Source organism: Lissotriton vulgaris, chromosome 2_1 (genome assembly GCF_964263255.1).
Source record: "Lissotriton vulgaris chromosome 2_1, aLisVul1.2, whole genome shotgun sequence".
NCBI classification, from domain to species: domain Eukaryota; kingdom Metazoa; phylum Chordata; class Amphibia; order Caudata; family Salamandridae; genus Lissotriton; species Lissotriton vulgaris.
In genome coordinates this window covers 384,040,694-384,065,236 of record NC_141687.1, presented here as the reverse complement: position 1 = coordinate 384,065,236, position 24,543 = coordinate 384,040,694, and the positions used below count along the sequence as shown (strand labels likewise).

Sequence of the window (24,543 nt, the reverse complement as noted above, 5' to 3'; positions counted from 1 at the left end):
GAAAAGCTCGGAACTTCTCATTAAATTTCGATTTATTCTATATTTTTCTTTGAGTTAAATAAAATATTTCATATTTTGTACATCTGTTTTATGTAAACTTGTTTTTATATTTTTGTGGGAGGTTTTGAGATCCAAATCATGCAAATTGCCTTAGCTTGGTCTCCAGCTTCCAGCAGTGATTCAATGTGGATCCCTAAAAGCCAAAAGGTTAAGAACCGCTGGTAAAGATATAGGAAAATAGATTTTTTCAACTCCCTTTCTTAAGCTTACATTCTCACCAGCAAACTGAGGGCCTGATTTAAATGTTGGTGGGAGGGGATTCTGTTGCAACGTCGACGGAGTTCCCTCCCTGCTAACATGATGGCCAGCCCAGCTATTTAGAATCGAGCAGATGTGGGTTTAACGAAGGCAGGGACTTCTATCTCTGCCATGGCCAACCCCTCTGCCATGGCCTGATGGAGGAAGGGCCGTCGGAGGCTTGGCTTTATGTCCGCCCACCTAATTAAGATGGACGGGCATTCAGTCGATTTTCAATGCCCGTCGCTGCCAGGTAAAACCTGGCGGTAAGGGTCATTGAAATGTGCCCCTACTGGTTGGGGTGAGAGGAGTAGGTGGCTGTGTTTTGGTTTCAAAATAAAAATCCTGCTTTCATATTTGAAAGTTGGCCCCATGGCTCTGTCCTGTTGGTGGAGCTGTCTGTCAAACTTACAAACACATTGGCAATAGCCAATGTGACGGTGGTCGCTGTCGAAGCTAGAAATGTCTACTGGGCCAGTGGACATTTCTAAATTTGGCAGGCAGCTCCTCCGTCAGGGCAACTGAATAATTGATTCCTTTGCCCTGATGAAGAAAAGGATTGCCCGCCAATATATCAATCTGGCTCTCGGTCTCTCAGCAACTTCCATAAACATGGATCCACCTAGCTGCCATCCTTACCCTGGCTTTCTCCAGCACCATTCCTACCTACCTACACTAAGTCGCTCCAAGCACCTTTCCATAGCCAGGGGCATGAACTGTGAGGGGGCGAGAGGGAGACCATAGGACTGTCAGCATTGTGGAGGATATATTTTGATCCCTGCATTTCTGTCCTTGTAGTGCAGTGCAGGCCTGCGGGCACACTGGACATATAATTGGAATAGAAATAACGTGCTTTATTTTCGCTGCAAAACTTGAAAAAGAAATTTTAATGAAGTGCCTAAAAACACTCCCTTGCTGCTTAAAATATAAGTGCTTTAGTATACCTTTGGAGGTGGCCATCTTATGCATACCGTTCTTGTGCTTTCATAAAGTGTTGCAGTTCCGCATTAAAGCAAAATGTTATACGGTAAGCACCTGATCATAGCGTGTAATGCTGTAGATTCACATGCTCTGCAGACTACTGCCATCTACTGTTGAGCTCGCGTGTTTGCAAGTTGTTTTTCTTCAAAGTAAGGCTTTCAAGTCACAGGATGCACTGTGAGTCCACCCGTAAAAGGCAATGCGAATGGGCAGGCACCACGTTAGTTTTTCTCGCAGTGGGTGGGAGTAAGTACGGAAAGGCTAATTAACATAGTATGGTGCACCAAGTGTTTTGTGGAAGTACGTTGAAAAAGAAGGGATGTGCCAATCAAGCCACACGCTTCTGAGAAGGATGAGTGCTTGTGAATCTACAGTACAACATGCTACTAACACATGCTTGCAGCATAAGTAACATTTTCTGTTCATAGCAGGTGTTCCTGTAAATAATAGGCTACAGGTGATGACTAGTGTGTGGATGATGCAGATATCTGACATTAACTTCTTGGGACTGTCTGGCCAACTACAGCCTATGGCAGGCAAAAAAAATGTCCACACAATAATTTTTGGTGAAAGCGTGTTGGATTGACCAAGTAGCTACCTGACAGATGCCAGCTAGAAGGGTAGTGCCAAGGAGGCCTGGGTTGCTACATTCTGGCGTGTATAATACGCCCTGGTGGTAACAGGGAGGGCTCTTTTGCCTTGATGATAGCAGATCTTGATGCACTTGACTATCCATCTGGTAATACCAGCCTTGGAAATCGTCTGGCCTTTGTGAGGTTTTGCAAAGGCTTCAAATAACTGGCTGGACCTGCGGAAGGGCTTGGTCTTGTCGATACGAGAGCCCATTTAGTATCTAGGGTGTGACGGGCTCTCTCTGCTACAGAGACTACTCGAGGGAAAAGACTGGCAGCTCTATATTCTGGTAGAGGTGGAAAGGAGAAACCACTCTGGAAAGGAACTTTGGGTTGTTTTTGAGAAAAACCCTTTCCTTTTGCTTCTTATTGGAAGGTTTTTGGAGTGCTAGGGCATGCAACTCACTGATGCACCTGAAAGATGTTATGGCTAAGAGGAAATCTACATTCCAGGAGAGAAACTGTAAGGGGCAGGAATGCAAGGGCTCAAAGAGGGGACCAGGTTAAGGTTACTTACAGGGCACTGGGGTTTCTGGGAGGGACAACCCTTTTGAGATCTCCCATGCAGTTCTTATAACTGGGATACGAAAGAAGGTGGAGATTTCCCTGTTTTGCCTGAATTAGCCCATACCTGCTAGGGGAAGACATAGAGAAGTGTAGGCAAAGCCTCACTTATGCTGATGGAGAAGATAACAAATAATATCCTGGACACCAGGTTTGAGAGGGTCAAAGTGATTGGAGATGCAGTAATGGACTAACCTCTTCTATTTGCAGCATGGCGGGTCCACATGGTAGGGCTAGGGTATTCTTGTGAGAAGTGTAGGTAGACCTCAGGTGCAAGATTTCTAGATTTAGCTGCCTTGGGTCTGATCTGGCCTTGTTAGAGGGTACGATATATTGGGGATCTTCTTGTGAGGGCTGATGGACATTTAAAGGAATGTTACGTATCAGGGTTGTCTGGCCCACATGGGGGCTACCAGGAAAAGTGTTAAAAAGAGATGTTTGCCCCAACTTCTGAACCACATGTGGGAGTAGGAGAGGCAAAAAAGCGAAGGTAAAGATCCCTGACCAGTTGATTCAAAGTGCATTGCTCAGGGACTGTGTGTGTAGGTACCCGGAGGTGAAGCTAGGGATTTTGCATATCCGGGAATGGCGGACAGTTATATCTGTGGGGTGCCCAAGTGCTTGAAGTACTGGAGTTGGACTTGCATGAACGTGTTGATGTGTCTTGATAAGCAGCTCTACAAGGCCCTAGTGGGAAGCCAAGTGCAGGGTCTCCTGTGTTGGAGGAGGACGGTGGAGTGGGTGCCACCATGCCTCTGAAGGGGATACATGCTGATAAAGTCTGTCTTGATCAGAACTACTTTGCCCTGAATGACTAGAAGGAAGGCCTTGAGAGCAAGGTGTATGGCTAGTAGCTCAAGATAGTTGATGTGGTGCCACTGGTGAAGGGTGGCTCAGGTTCCCTGTATTTTCATATGGTCAAGACGTACCCCCCACCGACTAGAGAGGAGTCTGTGGTAATGGTGACTTGCGGAATGGGGTCTGAGAAAGGCCTGCCCTGCATCATGCTGTCACTGTTCCATGTCTGCAGTGAGCAATGTACGCTGGCATTTACCCGTACTAGATCCTCCCAATGACCCTTCGCGTGTTATCATTAATCCAACAGGCATTCCTGTAGTGGGCGCATGTGGAACCAGGCATGAGCGATGCAGGAGGTGATCCCTAGGAGGCGCATGAAAGTTTTAACTGTGAGTTAAGTATTGGGCTGAAAAAGAGGTACGCGCTACTGGAATGCCAACATCCTCTCATCCTCGACTGGCTGGGGTAGGCTTTGACTGTGACTACACTGACTAACCCCAGAAAGGGTTGAACCGGGACGAGTTGTACAGGAGATGTTGTGGCATTTATAGTGAAACCCAGGCCGTGAAGCATGGAGATTGCAGCTTGGGTATGGGCTAGGCAATATTCTTTGCCTGCATGCCTGCACTCTTGATCAGCCAATTGTAGCGACTGGGGAAACCCTGGATGCTCCCACTCCTTAAATTGGCACCCACCACTGCTAGGCATTTTGGGAAGACCCCTGGAGTGGTGCTAACCCCAAACGGAAGCACTTTGATTTGGTAATGATTGCCACTTACCACAAAGAGGAGGCAGTGCCAGTGGCCGTGATGGATGGGAATGTGAAAGGAGACATCCTTCAGGTCTAGTGCTGATGTCCGAGAGGGATCAACATCCTTTGTGTCCTTTTTTGCATCTGAGGGCTTCGTTCATTGCCAACCGGCACACAAAGGTGATGGGGGCCTGCAGGCTGTGATGCTTTGTGCATGTGGCTTGATGCTCAACTCTCATGGGAGCGGTGCTCTGCCTCAGCTTGAGGCTGATTGGGAGGCTTGAAGTGAGTGACGGAGCCAACCCTACTTTCGATGGAGGTCTTCATTCGCAGGCAGCTGGTCTTGGAGGTCAGGGGAACCCTTCTTACTCTGTTGGACGAGAGATGGTGGGGTAGATGACCAAGGGCCAGCGTCCTCACCATCCGCAGTGCAAAAGGGGTCCTGTTTGCTAAACATGGCGGGCATTTCAACGACAAGCTGATGGTGGAGTTGTTCTTTTACCTGCAGTAGAGGCAAGCTTCACATGGGCAGAGTCGTGGGAGAGGTAGAGGCAACAAATGTAATAGTGACCAGACCAAAGATACTTCGCTTCTCACCTGAGGCAGTACTGTAAAGACGACTGACTTTTCCATTGCCTTTTAGGGATTTGCATTCTCCGGTGTCGGAGTTGATGACATGAAGGGACATGTGGGTCATGGCTTTTGGGCAGTCGATCAGTCACGTTGGTCTTGGGATAGAGTCACGGCGAAGACAAATGCATACAACCAAGGTTTATCCGAGTATAGGTGTCAATGGTTCACCATGCACGCCAGCAGAAACACTAAGAACACATCATGTATCTGAGCCCTGTCAGTAGACATCTGAACCCGATGGCAACATAAAATCAAGCTAACATGGCAAGCACTATTTCCATACAGTGATCCATGTCAAATCAGGCCTGAGTCTCTTCTCACATCTGTTACTATTAAATCCTTATTTTTATATATTAGTCAATCACTAGAACCTTTCGTTTATACACTCTCCCGCAAATCTCCATTGCCTACGGAGTGTCACTGTGCACCTCCTTACACAAAAGGTTTTCCAGTGAGTCTCCCTCACTAGAATGGGTTCCTGCCTAAAGACTTGTCCAGCATCCTTTTTTACCCAAAGATCTTCCAGTGCCCTTTCTAATTCAGAGAATATTTCACCTCTCTCCCTTATCCAGGGACTCTCCTTCAAGCACCTTTCCTTACCAGTGCCCTTCCTACTTGGTGACTCTTCTGGTACCTTTCCATAGCAGTGTCTCTTTCAGAACTCTCCCTTATTTATGGAATCTCTCCTGAGCACCTTTCCTTAAAAATATACTATTCCAGCAAACTTTCCTACCCAGAGATTGTTCCAGCACTTTAACTTGCCCAAGGAATCCCTCTTGTGCAACTGTCCCTTCACAGAGACATGTTCAGTACCCTACCTTCTCCAGGGCATCGCTCTCAAGCACCTTTCCTTACCAGGATACCCTTACAGCAGCCTTCCTTACCCAGTGGCTCTTCCATGCCCAGATTGGCATCCGGCATCTCTCTTGCCCAAGGAATCTTTTTCGAGCTCTTTTCTTTGCCCAGAGACTGTTCTAGCACCCTCCTTCACCCAGGGAATCTTTCTTGAGCATCTTTCCTTACTAAGGATTTCCCCTGACTCTTTCTTACCCAGAGAGGGTCTCCTTCTAGTGGCCCCATCATGGCCAAGAACAATGGCTGTTGTATAAGGGCGAAGAGAGCACTTATGAGAGACTGAAGTCCTGTCAGGCTTCCAAACTGCGTCGAGGGATACCTGGAAGAGAAAAAGTGGATTAGCACCTGAACAGCAACTTGCTTTTAAACATCAAGGAAGGACATTGCTATCCTTCCTAAAAACACATCCTGCCCATTTTCCTCGGTAGAGGCAGATCACGGTATCCCATAACATACTCCCATTCACCCCTCTTACCAGAAATAGCACACCTTATCTCAAAGCACTTCACTCCAGGTAGACACTTCACCAGGCATCCCAAAATATTGTCAACCCCCTTTACAGATACTGCACAACATATGCTAAAATGGCATTCATCAATATTTATATGAAGTTGTTTCTCTAAAGAAATTAATTTCATGTGTGTCATTATTTCTTTGATGTGACCTAGCAGCCCAGCAAAGTAGGAGTCCATTGCTAAGAGGCTGTGACAATGGGTCCTTTTGTGTTCTTCTTAATCTCGGTTGATCTGGTTGCCATATTTAAGGAATAGACCCCCTCCTTCCCCCCCACCAACCGGTCCAACACTACCACTAGATCATTCTAATTTCCCTGTAAATGAGTCCAGATCACCCAACGATTCCTACAGCTGGCGCATACTCAGCAGGGATGTATGACGTTACAACGCATACTTTTACAACGCATACCTTTACAACGCATTTTTTACAACGCAACATCCTTTACAACGCATGCATTACAACGAATTTTCAAAAAACTACCTTTACAAAGCATTCCATTACAACGCATACTACCTTTACAACGCATACCATTACAACGCATACCATTACATTGCATGTATGGTAAGTATTGAATAGTGTAGGGGTAAAAATTACTATTCTTACTCCAGGGGGTGCAATATTAGGGTAAGTGTTGGATAGTGTAGGGGTAAACATTACTATTCTAACTCCAGGGGGTGCAACAGTAGGGTAAGTGTTGGATAGTGTAGGGGTAAAAATTACTATTCTAACTCCAGGGGGTGCAACAGTAGGGTAAGTATTGGCTATGCGTTGTAATGGTATGCGTTGTAATGACATGAGTTGTAATTGTATGCGTTGTAGTGTCATGTGTGGTAATGGTTGCGTTGTAACTGCATGTGTTGTAATGGATGTTGCGTTGTAATGACTGTGTTATAATGGTAGTGCGTTGTAAAAGTTGTGTTGTAAAGGTTGTTTCCCCTCAGCAGTGCTCCCGGCCCAAAGTGATATGCCTGATGCAGTGATGCCAAAAGCAGAGTCATTGACGAAGTTTCAAAGAAAGTGATGGCTGCAAGTATGAAAATAATCCACTTTGAAGTGACTTTCATGTCATTGGAAAATAAATCCATATTCCTTACTGGTGTCATGTTAATATTCTGGATGGCACACACTTTCGTTGGTCACAAAAGCAAAGTATGCCAGGAATCCAGGCTTGTACTCAGCCTCGTGCTAAATCAACCACCAAGAAAGGGTCTGTCACTGGCAAATGTCTTCTCAGCACTGATGTTCAGGGTCTTCTCGAAGCTTAGAAGATACCCAGGTTATTGGCTCGAGGGCACAAGTATGTATTCAACTTTAGAGGCAAGGTTAGGAACCCTGAGCCAATCAAAGTTCTGCTTTGTTCAACATTTTAAAACGTTCTCCCTATCAGGGAGAAGAGCACTGAGATCATTTAGCCTTTGTTTTCACAGGTTACTGGTGCAGGTACAGGCCATAACAGGTGGAACTATGGATACATATTTACTCCAGACTTAGCCAAGCAGAAGCCCACCATTGTAAAGCAATAGTTTGCAGATACCACACTAGCTTATGCAGTCATGCACTCTGTGCTGCCAAATAGACACTTTCTATTTTCCATACACAGTAAAGCAGTCCCAGGCAACAGAACCCACCACTGATGATGAACACAAAGACAGGAGTGTCAGTGGAAATGTAAATGTAAATGTATTGGCATTTATATAGCGCACTACTTACCCGTAGGGTCCCAAGGCGCTTCGACCGCTGCAAAACCCTTCCTGGCTTCCCTGAGAGATGGTCCCTTAATGGGTATCTCCAGGGTGAGACCAGGCATCCCCGGCGGTCTGGTGGGGCCGTTAGTGAAGATGAGGCAAGCTAATGCCCAGAGTTGCCGAGTGTGATCGCTGATCAGAGTGGGCACCGAGGCGAGAGAATTATCGAGTCCGCTGACCCTGGTCCAGAAACCTGCCGCGCCGGGAATCGAACCCTGGTCCCGGGCCGTCCTCTGCTCTCGGGTCTGCCGCCTCTAACCAGTGAGCCACACTACTTCACAGAGGTCCGGGTAAAAATGCTTCTGTCATCAGTCACCTCTTACCAGAGATGAGGAGATAGTAGTCATACTCACTCACATTGGGGTGAAACTTGAGTCCAACCTATGTCAGGAAAGGTTAGCTTGAGCCCAGCTTAGCTCTGCTAATGAATGACTATGCCTAAATGTGGAGCTCCTCTTCTGGACTTGTAGTTAACTCAAGGAAAACGTTTAAGCCAGGGGTTGGGACTGGAATGTCCCCTGGATGTCCCCTGGATGGCATATGGGTATGTTTCCCTGCCCCGAGTGCCCTACTGCATATCTATCTGGTGTTCTGACTTATATTTTGGCACTGGTGTCTGGTGATGAATGGCTAAGCAGAAACGTGGAGCTCCTCTTGTGGAGTCACACTTACCTGGAGGAAAACTTAGGCCAGGTGTTGGTATGGGAATGTCCCATGCCAGTTATAAGGGCATGTTCTCATCCCCTGTGTGGCTGACTGCTTGTGTATCCGGGCTTTTATATTGCCTTGCATCAAACTAAACAAGCATGTGCATAGAGGCTTATGCCTACCACTCACTAAGCAAGGTCCAGGACCTGTCTTGCAGCCTGGAGGGGTGCACTAAGCATACCCTCATAATGAACAGAGGACTACTATCCCAATCTTTGGTATAGCACATAATGTAGCGGTGGCAACATACTATGCCTTGAGACTGATAGTGTGACCAGGCCTTTTTACCTGAGTCAGTGACAGGGTGGCCTACTGACCCTGTGGTATAAAGTTTAGCTGTTGAGTGAATTCCCAGACACTTGAACTGACACCGTGCATGTTTGTCAAGTGTAGTGTGAGTGTAGAATGCGTGCAGTGTATGCGTATGAGTACTGAAACCCGTGGAATCCATTTTGGAGTCTCGTGGTTTGCCACGTGGTCTCGTGGTTTGCCATGGCACAAGATGGAGGAGGAGGATAGCTTTTCTAGGCAGTGGGTGTATTGCATGCAATTCTGTGGCTGAAGGGAGAATACCCTCCAGAAGGATGGAGACAGGACTACCTTCAGAAGTATCATGAAGACTTTGTTAGCAATATGCTGCTGAGTAGTTTTTCATTTGATTGATGGTTAGGGTGTGGGAGTGGGACTGACTTTTCTGTTGTTCAAGGTTAGGAGGGTTTGAGGTCAGCCTGGCCCTTTCGTCTTTCCATGATTACTGCTTCAGAGAAGCTGATGACAGACAGCCAGGTGCAGAAACCTCACTCTTCATTGTGCTCATGTTGTGGGTGACATTGTTTTGGATCAGTCCCAGTGCTACCGGTATGAGTAGCATCACATTACACAAAGGCTGCATATGGAGAACAGCCTAAAAAGACACTTGAAAATGAACATCCCCAAGCCGGTTCAGAGCTTTGAGAAAGTGAAGCAACATCCCCTGTTTAGCAAGTGTGTTTAAAGGTGGGACGTGAACCATGCCACCTTGTTTGACTTTCAGGTTTTTAATAACCAAGAAATTAATTGCTCTGCAGAGTACTCAGAGGACTGCTGTGTAACCGGGGCTGGTGTCTGACGGACTCATCCAGGGGTGAGGGGGCATTGTCTGAGGTCTACACTTCCTGCTAGAGGAGCTGAAGTTCTACCTAGTGCCTAGATGCCTGCCTGTTGAGAGTGGGAAGGAGTCTATCAGACCCTGCAGGAGGAGAGACTGACCAGGGAGAGAAGACCAGTGTGTTTCCAGTCAAAGCTGGACCCAGAGAAAGCAAATGGTTGTAGACCTACGATGAGACTTCCTGGGGTCTCATTGTTACTCTGTGTGTTGGTTGGTTGTTGAGTACTGACCTTGTACCCTCTGCACTAGGGATGTACTGGGCCCAGTGTGCAGATAGTAGGTCGGGCTCCAGTAGTCACCAGTGACAAACGGTCTCAAACACCACTGTTTAGGACCGGTTCTGGTCTTTCCTGTGCCCACCAGCACTCACCCCTCCCCCAGGCCCCTAAATGGGTCAGACAGCAGGTCATTAAAAATGCCAAGAGTGGCACAGATTTCCAAGCCATGCAGAGGACTCATCGCAAACCCCTTCTTTTTTCATGGCTGTTGAAAATTCCTCACCGGGGAGCCTCCTTGAGGGTTTTGGCATCAGCTCTTTTCGGGCTTTGGAAACAGGCAAAAATGTTTATGTCTAACTCAACAAATCTCTATTTTTAACTGGGAATATGTTTTTAAAGTTTAGCCATGCTCAGGCATTTCACCAAAAACATTCTCAGAGAAGGACATCTTCCCAAAGCAATGTTACACATCTGTGGTACTCTTCAGATCACAATAAGGTAATCTACTACCGTGTGCTGGGAGACTTGAGAGGAAAAATCTGCTCTTCATTTGGCAACTGACTTCTAGAATTGTTCCGAGTTATGATGGTCATGTTAAATGAAAGTCTAGGACTGGAAACAAGGGGTACTCCAGACATGGAGTCAACCGCTAGGCCTACAGATGCCATAGAAGGGGCCTGTTTACAGACAACTTCAAGTTGACGTTCACCAAATATATTGATTTTCTGTCTTTCGAGGACTATTTCCAATACAGCTACTAGATAGCAGGCTAATGCGACAGGTCTGAACACTCCCAGCACAGCCCCGAAGCCCTCGCCAAAAAACAACATATCAGAGGGAGTGCCCGCCAACCTGGGCCCAGGACGTCCATACGGGGAGCGACAGTAGACCAGCTTCTAGCCTGGAACTTGAGGTACAGCGAATATTTTCCCATTCATGCTGTGTGAGACATTGCTAGAGCATTGAGTTGGACACTGGTGCTGGCAGGAAGGCAGTGAATGTGTGCCTCATCATAAAAATCTTGTTAGCGGCTCTGTGGTGCACCTGTAGCAGGCAGATGGCAATGCTGGGCAAACGATGCACAGGCTCTTTCAACATTACAACCCTGAAAACCTGGTAGCCCGATACACTTGACTAGTGAATGAAGAAATGCTTTGGAATGATCACGTTGTTAACACCACAGTGAAACCTACGTACACGCTCCATTGCCGCCCTTTCTGGTGCGATCATACACGCGTAGCTCTAACATTCAGGACCTGAATCTCCACAATCCAATCATGGCTCACAATTGAGGACCGCTCCAAGTCCACTCAACAACATGGATCCAGGCCGGGGTTTCTGCTGACAAATCCGTCATCAGGTGTGTTTGTACAAATGGTTGCATTGACGATTATGAAGACTGATTTGTAACATGAAATCCCAGGCCTGGAAACATCTGGTGTGTAGTGAGCTGTCTCGTCCGTAGTTAGTGTGCATTAACATTACCAGGTTTGTTTTCTGTAAAAAAAAAACAAAGCCAAACATGTAATGTTGAGATTTGCACTTATTTCTGTTTCGATTCTTTTAAAGGAATTAAAGGTGTTTATTTTGTAGGCATTTTGAATTAGAATGAATGAGAACAGCAAGCTGGCTACAATATGAATTGACATTCATTTTCTGTGTATACATTAATTAGCAGATGAGAAGGGTCCAATAGAATGAAACATTTCAGTAGAACACTGAGGAAGATAAGAACTGCAGCACAACTCTGAAAGTGATGCCTTATTACAGTCAGGCCACACAGTGATATTTACACATGCTACTGGAGCAAATGCATGTCCCTAAAATGGACTGGCTGGAGAAGGGCCAACCACTAATAGCAGATGAGACATTAACTTGGTGCAGCAGCTAAACCCTATTCCTCTTGCTTGGCCCTTGCAGTTCTCTTTTTATGCACCAGTTAGAAATTTTTCAATTCCGTACGCCGTATACAGCACCCTTCTGACATCTCCTAATAAACATTGTCATAACCATCTTCCATACTGAATTTTCTCGTTTGCTATGAGTGGTCGCAGTAAATTACTATCAAGAAGCCAGTAATGTGTCCTGCGTACATTTGACACAGAGATCGGGCTCCTCTAATGAGAAAGAGGAGATATGGGCACATTAGGAGTCTAGAAGGGAATGAAGGGTAGGTTATCACCATCCATCCTCCATCACTAATAGCATGTGGGTAATAAATTGGTAAATTGATACTTGTATAGCGCACTACTCACCCGCAAGGGTCTCAAGGCGCTTGTACGAATACTGCTGTGGAACCCGTCCTGGCTTTCCCTGTGAGGCGTCCACTCCTGGGCACCCCCAGGGTGAAGGCCAGGCATCCTTAGCGTTGTGGGGGCCGTTGTGGAGATTAAGCAAGCTATTGCCCAGAGTTGCAGAGTGCGACTCCATGATTGGAATAGGCACCGAGGCGAGAATTATCAGGTCCGTGGAATTTTAAGCCCAAGACCCGCCGAGGCGGGGAATTGAACCCTGGTCCCGGGCTAGACCTCTGCATCAAGGTCTGCCGTTCTAACCATTGAGCCAATCAGGACCAAGTTTTCAGGCTTCATCAACAGAAAATGTGAAGTCAAAGGAAATCTCTCCACATCAGAAAGGGGGGCCGAGGAAAGTTACACACAAGCAGAACAAGTAAATGAGTTGGCGTATGAAGGAACTGGTAGCAAGGTGAATAGGCTCCACCAAAAGTTCAGGAAACGTGTAAAGGGGTGACATCTTTCTCAACAAACACAGCATTTGGTGCAGAGAGCAAGGGGAGTTAGCTAGGCTTACTGACTGCCAATTAGTGAAAGGGGTAGAGAAAACGTAGGGCAAACAAATGTTGGAAATCAGTGTGTATCTAGCAAATGGTTGTAGGAAGGTACCTCCTGACTATGGTTGCCCCCAACTTTTTGCCCTGTGTTTTAGCTGGTTTTTGACATAGTCGACCTGGGGCCCTGCCAATCAGGACCCCAGGCCTACTGCTCTCTCTGTAAAATGGATTCCATGAACCCTAGGTACATTTCCAATTGGTACTGGGCCACCTTATCAGACCCTGTAACTCAGGGCATAGGTGTACCCAGGGCCTACCAGGAGCTGAAGCATGTATTATGCCACCCCTGGCTGGCCTCCTAAATTTGACACAACTGGCTGCATGACAGCTGGGGCAAAGTCGTGTAATCACCCTTTGCTGTAGATATAATATACCTATATCTAACCCTAAAATGGACACACAGATTCCTATCAGTCACTCCTATGGCAGGCCTTAACAATCCTGAAGGCAGAGTGCTTGGAATCGTGTGAGATGGTGCTCTGGCATGAGCTGAGCCTGTCTGCAGCTTGCGGAACCAAGTCCTAATAGCTGTTCCATGATATCGCATACCATATACTCTTAAGTGCATTATAATCCTCGCGGTTAAATGCTAACTTTGGTATTGCTTTATCAAAACATGTCGAGTAAGGTGTCATACGAATTGGAATACTAACCCCTCGCCAATTCTGGCGACGGGGTTAGCATTCCACCCTTCTAGAGGGACACGACATGTATGTAACTGTGAACCCCGGTTAAAGTTAAACGAAGCCTCAGCTCCACAAAATGGATGCTGCCACCACAGACACGAGTCTGACCCCCTGCAGCTGGGAGTCCTTCCAGCGAGGGGAGCCTGGACAAAGGGTTTCCTGTCAGGGGCGGTGCTAGCACCGTCCCAGACATGGTTTTGTGTATCCTGGGTAGGCAGGGCTTTTCAGGAAGGTGACTGCTGAGTGGCACCCCGGTGCTCACTACGCATAGGCCAGTCTGAACCAGTTCCAGGGGCACACCAGCCCCTGGCCTGGGGACGTCCGGCATGGCAGAGGGGTGTAACCACCCCCCTCCTAGTCCCACCCATAGGCAGGACCTAGTCACCGGGTCAGCCCCCTTTTTTAGTATAAAGATGGGAGCGGGCCCCCTGTTCAAATTAGATCATCTTTGGAATCAAGACTCGACTTTCTGCGAAAGGACATCAAGATTTCTTCTTCAAGATTCTCCCTTGTGGCTAAGGAGTAGTCACCCTGCATCCGCAGGCACCATCCTAAGAACACTGCGGTCTGCTGCAAGTCCTTCCTCACGAATCCGACGACCCAGCTCGACGAGACCCGGCTTCCCTGGCACCTCTGACCTCTACTCACCTCTACAGCAAAGCTGAGAACCGTGAGTGCGACGAGACCTCGAGGGACCGACGATCGCCAAGACTGCACGACTTCTTTGCAACAAGCCCACCGTGTGCTCCACTGGTGAGTGCTTTGGGGTCCGAGAAGCCCCGACCCTGAGCAGCTCCAGCACCGAAGATCAGCCCTCCAGCATCTCCACGATCTGCGTGGGGCCCTTCTGCTTTTGCGTGCTCATCGCGCTGTGTGGCTACTAGCCGGCTGGCTTGTGGCCTTCTTCACGACGCCCGACGACATCACTGCTGCTGGTCTGGTTGCTCCAGACTGGCCCTTGCTTCCTTCTTCAAGAGAGGCACCCCGGACCCTCCTGGTCCACTACAGACGCCATTTTGAGCCTACGTCGTGGGCTTGAATTTGCCAAGGCTTTGTTGCCCAATCCTGGGTCCAGCGACGCCGACAGCTTCATCCATCGTGGGACAGCTCGCTCCTCCATCCTGGTCGCCGACAACGCCTCCTGGTCCGTGAGATCTGCGAGCACAGCGTCACCCACTCACCTAGTCGAGGTGACTACCATCCGGTGCCCTCCTGGTGCCACCTGACTACTGGCTAGTAGTCTCGAACTTGGTCCCCTCTGCTTTCAGGTGTCATCTTCCTTCGATCCAGGCTTGGATCCATCGAACTTTCTTCACTGGTCGCCTGCCAGCAACTTCTTTCTTCCAGGCTCCTGGTCCGTCTACGAGGATTCCCGACGTCTTTTGAGACCTATGCAGCTGCAGCCCCTGGGCTAGGTAACTTCGGCATTTCGGTGCCCCAGCATAGCCTCACTATCCAAGGGTCAGGATCCACTTTCGTTTTCCTCCTACCAGGTCGGGTTCGCCCGAGAACACTAACTTTGTCATTACTAGCTACCATAGACTTTGTCCCGCATCACGCGTGAGAGTGCACACTCTGCACCCGAGTCCCCTAGGCCTCCTATAAGTAATCTGAAGGTTCTATAGTCAAGTCCTAGCGATTCCTAAGCCTATTAGTACTGTACTTACCTGCTAGTAATTTCGCATTCCACTTTCAGAGTATATGGTTTTCCGTGCCCCTCGGGCATTTGTATATACTGTGCTAACTTAAGTATTTTCGTAAGAGTTTTGTTGTGTGCTTAGTACCCTGTCCTCATAAAGAGTACAGGGCTGTTGTGATTCTTAATAAATATCCTGTTTATTTTCATAACACTTGTGTGGTGTCCTTTCACTTGGTATTCAAGGGGTATATGTGTGGTAAACAGCTGGCTTAACACGCCCTCTCGAGTCTTTAGCCTTAGACTGCTCGTATCCATGCTACTAGGATAGCTGGTCTATAAGGTTGACTTACAACCAATCATCAATAAGGGTTGCTGGACTGATACATAGTGTTCACTAGAATAGTGACCACTGCATATCAGGCCACCTTCTCACATTGGTGAGCAGCGGTTGGGATTTGAGCTTGCTGTTGTTTTACCACACGTATCCTAAGAATATCTTGTTGAAAGATCACATAAGTACTGTTAGGTACATATAACTTAGCTTAGAATACTCTGAGTTCTACTGAACCAGCTGTTGCAGCTCCTCAAGGCTTAGCACACCTTGGCTGCAACTCTTAGCAAGGGATCAGTAGGCAAACACATAGTGTAGGTAGGTGCATCACTTACACCACACTAGAAACAGTATGTCAGACAAAGGAGGAAACTCTGAGTCTCCCCTTGTGTCAGTGGACCCTCCACAGGTCCTCACTTCCAGATATACTGTTCTTAGCTTCAGGGAGTTGAGACAGGTGTGTACCTCCAGGAAGATAAGACAGGGGTCTAACCCCACAACTTCCTTTCTGATTGGTCTCTTAGAGACTTATGATGCCAGTAGGGCTGGTAACCCAGGCCCTTCTAATCCAGATGGGAGTATGCCCTCCTTACAGGGACCCTTTGATAGCCAGGACCATCCCCTCCAGGAAGCAGATGATGCTGAGGATGAGGATGAGGATCAGTTGTCAGGGGATGAGGCAGATAAGGGACAGGTAGAAGTCAGCAGACTAACCAGGTCCAACTTAAGCAGACATGAGAATGGTACTAGGGGACCCCTGGGGCCACTCTCAGGTCAGCTTAACATTGGGAATGGACGAGCTAGGTCTCTATCCAGAGGCTCTAGCAGATCCCTTCAAACCAATGGCTCTCAGGACTCTGCTCTGAGGAGGATGACCTCCCCTCAGAGGAGAGTGTATGTAGCTAAAGAAAGGGCAGCCAATCTGAGGATTGAAAGGGAAGAACTTGCCCTGGCCAAAGAGAGGCTTGCCTTTGCTAGAGAGCAACAGTTAAGTGGGGTAGTTCCCACTGGTGGCAGCAATAAACCTAGCAATAGGGAAAGGAGTTTTGATACAAAACACCTGAATAAGATAGTGCCCCCCTTTAAACAAGGGGATGACATCCACAAATGGATAACTGCTTTGGAGAGGGCCTGCACTGTGCAGGGTGTTCCCCAAAGTCAGTGGGCAGCTATCTTGTGGCTCTCCTTTGAAGGTAAAGGTAGAGATAAGCTCCTCACTACAAGAGTGGAGGATGCTAACAATTACCAAATCTTGAAAAATACACTGGTTGATGGGTTTGGTTTAACCACTGAACAGTACAGGTTGCTGTTCAGAGACACCCAGAAAACTCAGTCTCAAGATTGGACTGACTTTGTTGATTGTGCCACTAAGGCTTTTGAAGGCTGGCTACTGGGTAGTAAGGTTACTGATTTTAAAGGATTGTACAATCTAATTATGAGGGAGCAAATCTTAAGTAATTGTCAGAACCAGTTATTACACCAGCACCTGGTAGACTCTGATCTGACCTCTCCACAGGAATTGGGTAAGAGGGCAGACAAATGGGTCAGAACCAGGGTCAGGCCTAAAAACCAGGGTGGTGACCAAAAGAAGGAATCAACCAAGCCTCAAGAGAAGGGTGGGGATAAATCCACAGAGAAGACTTCCCAAGGGCCCCAAAACTCCAACAAGGGTGGTGGGTCCCAGAACACTCCTTCAGAACAGAAGAAACCTTATTGCCATACCTGTAAACAGGCGGGCCATTACAAAAGTGATGCCAGTTGCCCTAAAAATGGCAATAAGGGAAATATACCCCCAGGTAATACTCCTAAACCTCCTGTTACCACTAGTGGTAATCCCCCAGGTGGTGGGAGTGCCCCCAAGAATGTGGTGGGCATTACTTTGGGCAATCAGGAGGACTATGGCCTAGCCAGGTCCCCTGACCACACTCTTGTCTGTGAGACTGGCATGGGGTTTGCCAACTTCACTACTGGACCCCACATCTTGGGGAAGTATAGACAAGAGATCATAGTGAATGGTCAGAAAGTTGAGGCATTCAGAGACACAGGGGCCAGCATCACCATGGTGATTGACCATCTGGTCCCCTCTGCTCAACTGACCCCTGGTTTTACTTATCAGGTGACAGACATTCATGGAGTGAAGAGAAGGCATCCCATGGCAGTAGTCAAGCTCAGCTGGGGTAATGTCACAGGGCCCATGAGAGTGGCAGTGACAGATAACCTACCTGTAGATTGCTTACTGGGGAATGACCTGGAACTCTCAGCATGGGCTGAGGTGGAACAAGAAACTCACTCCAGAATGATAGGCCTATCCAGACAGGTTAGTGGGGCAGTAATAGCTACAGCCCCAGTCCAAGCACCATTCCTCCCTGAAAAGGTTGGAAGGGCAGTGGTAGCCACTGCCCAGGCTCAGACAGACTTTCCAGAACAGGATAGGAGGGCTGCGACAGTCACAGCCCAAACACAAACTGAGTGCCCTCCTGAAAAGGTTGGCAAGGTTGAAATGGTCTCAGCCTCTACTCAAACAGATAGTGAGGTTGTGAAGCCTGAAACAATGGATCACTCCACTCAGAGAGCATTGAGGAGGAAGAAGAGTCTTCCCCCTCCCAGACACTAGGTGAGAGCCAGCCTCCTCAGGGAACTGACTCTACCCCTGTTGAAGGAACTGCCCCAGAGGTAGTCAGGCCTAGCCTGGCAGAGCCCCTGATGGCAGTGGACCCTTCCCAGGTGGGACCCAGTCTGGAGCAGGTAACCTGCACCTCTCTACCCTGCCTCAGTCAGCCCAGGGCTGAAGAGGTCAGGGAGGCCAGTGGTGGACCCCAAAGGGCCCCCTGTCCAAAAGAACCCCTTAATCAACAGATTAGGATCACTGAAGCTGGTAAACCTAGCCAAGTGAAGATCAAACAGACTCCTGAGGGATCCCCCTTAAAAGTAGTTAGGGACCTCCCACAGCTGGACACTGTTGGGCACAGCCAAACATGGGGCCTAAAAACCCCAGACCTGACCTGTCCCTCCAGTAAGCCAAACAGAGGGACTCAGCCTCCAGCTTTAGGTAGCCAGAGGCTGACCCTGAGAGCTCAGTGCATCTCAGCTAAAGAAAGAAAGGCACACATGATGAATGGTGATTGGAGGAAGTTGAGCCCAAAGGTAGAGGAGCCTCACTTCAGTACTCCATCCCAGCATCAGCCTTCTTCTTTCCCAAGACACACCAAAGGCAGAGATTCCCTATGGTGGAGACCCTCAGATACCCTTAGGGTGAGGGGTTGCCTAGTGGACCATGACACAGGGGGAAACCAAGCCAGAGCTGGTCCTTCCTTATATGGCCACTTAGGTAATAGAGGCTTACCTGGACAAGGATAGCCTTATCTCCTTTCGTTTGGGGGGGGGTTGTGTAGGAAGGTACCTCCTGACTATGGTTGCCCCCAACTTTTTGCCCTGTGTTTTAGCTGGTTTTTGACATAGTCGACCTGGGGCCCTGCCAATCAGGACCCCAGGCCTACTGCTCTCTCTGTAAAATGGATTCCATGTACCCTAGGTACATTTCCAATTGGTACTGGGCCACCTTATCAGACCCTGTAACTCAGGGCATAGGTGTACCCAGGGCCTACCAGGAGCTGAAGCATGTATTATGCCACCCCTGGCTGGCCTCCTAAATTTGACACAACTGGCTGCATGACAGCTGGGGCAAAGTCGTGTAATCACCCTTTGCTGTAGATATAATATACCTATATCTAACCCTAAAATGGACACACAGATTCCTATCAGTCACTCCTATGGCAGGCCTTAACAATCCTGAAGGCAGAGTGCTTGGAATCGTGTGAGATGGTGCTCTGGCATGAGCTGAGCCTGTCTGCAGCTTGCGGAACCAAGTCCTAATAGCTGTTCCATGATATCGCATACCATATACTCTTAAGTGCATTATAATCCTCGCGGTTAAATGCTAACTTTGGTATTGCTTTATCAAAACATGTCGAGTAAGGTGTCATACGAATTGGAATACTAACCCCTCGCCAATTCTGGCGACGGGGTTAGCATTCCACCCTTCTAGAGGGACACGACATGTATGTAACTGTGAACCCCGGTTAAAGTTAAACGAAGCCTCAGCTCCACAAAATGGATGCTGCCACCACAGACACGAGTCTGACCCCCTGCAGCTGGGAGTCCTTCCAGCGAGGGGAGCCTGGACAAAGGGTTTCCTGTCAGGGGCGGTGCTAGCACCGTCCCAGACATGGTTTTGTGTATCCTGGGTAGGCAGGGCTTTTCAGGAAGGTGACTGCTGAGTGGCACCCCGGTGCTCACTACGCATAGGCCAGTCTGAACCAGTTCCAGGGGCACACCAGCCCCTGGCCTGGGGAAGTCCGGCATGGCAGAGGGGTGTAACCACCCCCCTCCTAGTCCCACCCATAGGCAGGACCTAGTCACCGGGTCAGCCCCCTTTTTTAGTATAAAGATGGGAGCGGGCCCCCTGTTCAAATTAGATCATCTTTGGAATCAAGACTCGACTTTCTGCGAAAGGACATCAAGATTTCTTCTTCAAGATTCTCCCTTGTGGCTAAGGAGTAGTCACCCTGCATCCGCAGGCACCATCCTAAGAACACTGCGGTCTGCTGCAAGTCCTTCCTCACGAATCCGACGACCCAGCTCGACGAGACCCGGCTTTCTTGGCACCTCTGACCTCTACTCACCTCTACAGCAAAGCTGAGAACCGTGAGTGCGACGAGACCTCGAGGGACCGACGATCGCCAAGACTGCACGACTTCTTTGCAACAAGCCCACCGTGTGCTCCACTGGTGAGTGCTTTGGGGTCCGAGAAGCCCCAACCCTGAGCAGCTCCAGCACCGAAGATCAGCCCTCCAGCATCTCCACGATCTGCGTGGGGCCCTTCTGCTTTTGCGTGCGTGCTCACCGCGCTGTGTGGCTACTAGCCGGCTGGCTTGTGGCCTTCTTCACGACGCCCGACGACATCACTGCTGCTGGTCTGGTTGCTCCAGACTGGCCCTTGCTTCCTTCTTCAAGAGAGGCACCCCGGACCCTCCTGGTCCACTACAGACGCCATTTTGAGCCTACGTCGTGGGCTTGAATTTGCCAAGGCTTTGTTGCCCAATCCTGGGTCCAGCGACGCCGACAGCTTCATCCATCGTGGGACAGCTCGCTCCTCCATCCTGGTCGCCGACAACGCCTCCTGGTCCGTGAGATCTGCGAGCACAGCGTCACCCACTCACCTAGTCGAGGTGACTACCATCCGGTGCCCTCCTGGTGCCACCTGACTACTGGCTAGTAGTCTCGAACTTGGTCCCCTCTGCTTTCAGGTGTCATCTTCCTTCGATCCAGGCTTGGATCCATCGAACTTTCTTCACTGGTCGCCTGCCAGCAACTTCTTTCTTCCAGGCTCCTGGTCAGTCTACGAGGATTCCCGACGTCTTTTGAGACCTATGCAGCTGCAGCCCCTGGGCTAGGTAACTTCGGCATTTCGGTGCCCCAGCATAGCCTCACTATCCAAGGGTCAGGATCCACTTTCGTTTTCCTCCTACCAGGTCGGGTTCGCCCGAGAACACTAACTTTGTCATTACTAGCTACCATAGACTTTGTCCCGCATCACGCGTGAGAGTGCACACTCTGCACCCGAGTCCCCTAGGCCTCCTATAAGTAATCTGAAGGTTCTATAGTCAAGTCCTAGCGATTCCTAAGCCTATTAGTACTGTACTTACCTGCTAGTAATTTCGCATTCCACTTTCAGAGTATATGGTTTTCCGTGCCCCTCGGGCATTTGTATATACTGTGCTAACTTAAGTATTTTCGTAAGAGTTTTGTTGTGTGCTTAGTACCCTGTCCTCATAAAGAGTACAGGGCTGTTGTGATTCTTAATAAATATCCTGTTTATTTTCATAACACTTGTGTGGTGTCCTTTCACTTGGTATTCAAGGGGTATATGTGTGGTAAACAGCTGGCTTAACACGCCCTCTCGAGTCTTTAGCCTTAGACTGCTCGTATCCATGCTACTAGGATAGCTGGTCTATAAGGTTGACTTACAACCAATCATCAATAAGGGTTGCTGGACTGATACATAGTGTTCACTAGAATAGTGACCACTGCATATCAGGCCACCTTCTCACAATGGTGTTCTAGGAAATTCTGTAATCCCAGCCACAGGACTGAAAATCATTCCTCTCGTCTCGTATCCAAGCATCCCAGGCATCTTATACTCCACATGCACCACCTCCCAGTGTGATCTAGACAACGAGTAACTTACACAGCTGCATAGAGACCTCCGACAGCAGAGTGGATAAATCCTCTCACAATGGTGTGCAAAATAAAGGAGAGAATCTGGAACAAAAGTAGGAAAGAGAGGAATTAAACCCTTTCTCCTAAAGGCCGTGGTCCACCAAACAGAATTTGTCATGTCAGCATTTGTCCCATCCTCGCACTTGCTCTACCTCCCCTGTCCACCCTCCTCTGCACCTACACCTCCTTCTACCTCATCTAACGATCTGCTCCGCTCATCTTCCTCAACACACCTGTTCCCACTTGTTAGTGGTGCATGCAACCCTCTCTCTCCTCCGTGACACTCGCTGCTCGTAGCAACCAGCTCTAGGGACTGCGGCTACTCCAGTCTGGGAAAGGGAAGGTCTCTTTGTTAATTCCTTCCCTCCTGTCCATTGCCACCACTCGTCTCTTCCCAGCCCATCAGTTGCACTCCAATACTTACTTATAATCTTACCCAATTCTACGCCTGCCTCTCAAGCACACAATGCAAACCATGAGCCATTCTGCAGCCGTCCATTCAGCAGTGCTGTCCACCGTCAATGCCAATTCCCACCTTAGTCCATCCATCTCCAACCACCGACTATCCGCTAATATCTCCATAAACTATATGTCCTGCACCTCTCTGCTCGTACCCTGCACTCCTCGCCCTATGCTGACTCTGTACTTTTCAGACCTTCATCAGTCTTCCTAATCCATATCCCCTGCACCCTGCATCATCCCCTCATAGCATATGCCTTGCACTCACTCACTGCCTGCATCCACCTCCAGTGCAACCCTCACCTGTAAAGGCAGATTATTGACAAGACACGTGAATCCAAATCCCACCAGCAGGAGGTTGGTAAAAGCAAAAGCTCTGGTTGCGTTTGTGATCTTCTGGATTTGACGGTCTCTTCTTTTTGGTTTCTTGTCGCCACTAGGAATGGAAGTAAATTTAAACAGGCAGTGAGTTTTCAAAATAGGACAGGGAGAAGCAAGCATTGTCCACCCGTGGGAAAGGGTGAGCGGTTGAGGACAAGTGGCACCATGACCATGTTAGGTATACTCTATCAGCTGCCATGGTTCCAATTCCTTGAACTCCCCCACTGACAGCCTCGCCCACCCAATGTTCCTCAGTGACATCACCCAGCGCATCCGTGAAATCTCCTCTCATTACGTATCATTCATAAGCTCCACAATGTCATTCCTTTATCTACGTTCCTTCTCCAATGCATATGAAATGGCATCTCCAGCACTCTTCATTATATCACCAAGCACATCACATCCTGAAGCACTCCAACCAGTCATTCCAAAGACACGCCCTCTGACATCCCCATGGCATCATCCCTCGGCCACAGAACGATTTTCTCCAGCTGCCCAGTGGAACTCACTGTCAAATCCTCAACATCCACTAAACCCCTCCCTCTGTAGCTCTGACAGGCTCTTAGTTTGAACTCTGACCCTATTCACATCTACATGACCTCAGCCCCTTCCCCTGCCCCAAACCTTCCACCTTGTATCCTCCTGGAGCTCCTGATCTCATTTCATCTCATCTCAATAGTGCTTGTGCTAACATGAGCTAGCAGTACACCCGCGTCAACGTCTGGGACTCCTCCTGCATACTTCTGAACACAACATCTGTCCTATACTCCTTCTACTGTACCCACACTGAGTGGCATTCCCAGCGACAGGGCCATAAAGCTCCAGGAGCCCCTGGGCATCCTCTGGCACCAGATGTGCAACCTGTCACCCTCCACCCGTGCCACTCTGTGTATTCCAAGATGAAGAGTCCCATGACCTCGCGCTCTGGTTCCACTCTATATCTTGTGTGCAACTCAGTGGCATGGTGAAAACATTTGGTATGCACAACTGTCTTTGCAGTTCCATGCCTGATACTCCTAGTCCACAGGCATTGGATAAATCCATCTACCCGAACATTAAAAGCGCCAATGCACGCACTACTCAAGAAATGTAAAAACGAATCCAACCTTACACAGTGTTTTGGGCTCCTCTCTCTTCACCCCCTCCCCTCTACCATCTGAAGGCTCTGTTCTGGGCCCTCTCCTCTTCGCCCCCATAGCTTATCCATTAGACACATCATTACTTGATGTGCTGTTTCTCCTTTTCTTATTGATGGGATAGTGTAAACCCCCTGGGCTCTACAAAACCATAATTATGATCCCTTTCCAAGCAAATATTAATCTCAAATGATCATCTCTCTGTGCCCTACATCACAAGCCCTCCTGTGGCCGTGTCTCTAATTCCATGGCAATGCAAAAGTTGCTTCCAAGGATCAAGCAGAAGCCACCTTCTCTAGCAGCACAGTATAGTCTGTGTACAGAAATTAGACCCGGGTCGTTTTCTACGTACGCTGTGGTGTCTTTATCATCTGGCTCTTCTGTGCCGTCCTCGCAGTCCTTTAGCTTCCAGTCCATGATGTACCCGATCACTGGGGCTGTGAGCAGGCAGAGCAGCTGCAGGACACCAAAGATGGAGGTGTACAAACTCACTGTGGAAAAGCCCATCGAGAAATCAGTACAGCAAGAAACAAACTTTGTGAGGTTACATGAATGAGGCTCTACAACAGGTGCTCTATCTTAATGTTAGTAGAAAACCCTGCCTTCTCCAAAATTTTGAAGGCCCTACTCTCCTGTCCCTTAAAAGGGCAGGTTTCCCGTGCCCCTTTCTCCGTCTCTGGCAGGCCCTTTTCCATAGACCCCATCACATGCATCTGCAGTCATGAAATGAAACCCGGGAAGGAAAACGATACTTACCCTCTAAGCATTTATTTGTAGTGTGTTGTGTTGTGCTGTAGATTCACAATCTTTGCATATTCCTACAATCTACAGCTAGGCTCAGACAGTACAAGTTGTTTACTTTGAAGAAGCTTGGAGTCACAGAATATGGAATGACTCCTCCCTTTTTGCGTTTTTTTGGGTGGTGAATAGGTTGAT

At 48.5% G+C, this 24,543-nt stretch overlaps 1 protein-coding gene across 1 annotated transcript in view; it reads right to left on the bottom strand.

Moving 5' to 3' along the window:
• SLC43A2 (solute carrier family 43 member 2) overlaps positions 1-24,543 on the bottom strand; it is a 74,352-nt gene that overhangs the window by 1,020 nt on the left and 48,789 nt on the right. The window contains exons 10-13 of the mRNA XM_086955212.1: positions 23,960-24,098; positions 22,394-22,526; positions 21,600-21,673; positions 5,707-5,830 (exon numbers count right to left, since the gene is read on the bottom strand). Coding sequence (XP_086811338.1) covers positions 5,707-5,830; positions 21,600-21,673; positions 22,394-22,526; positions 23,960-24,098 — 470 coding nt within the window. The remainder of the gene's footprint in view (positions 1-5,706; positions 5,831-21,599; positions 21,674-22,393; positions 22,527-23,959; positions 24,099-24,543) is intronic.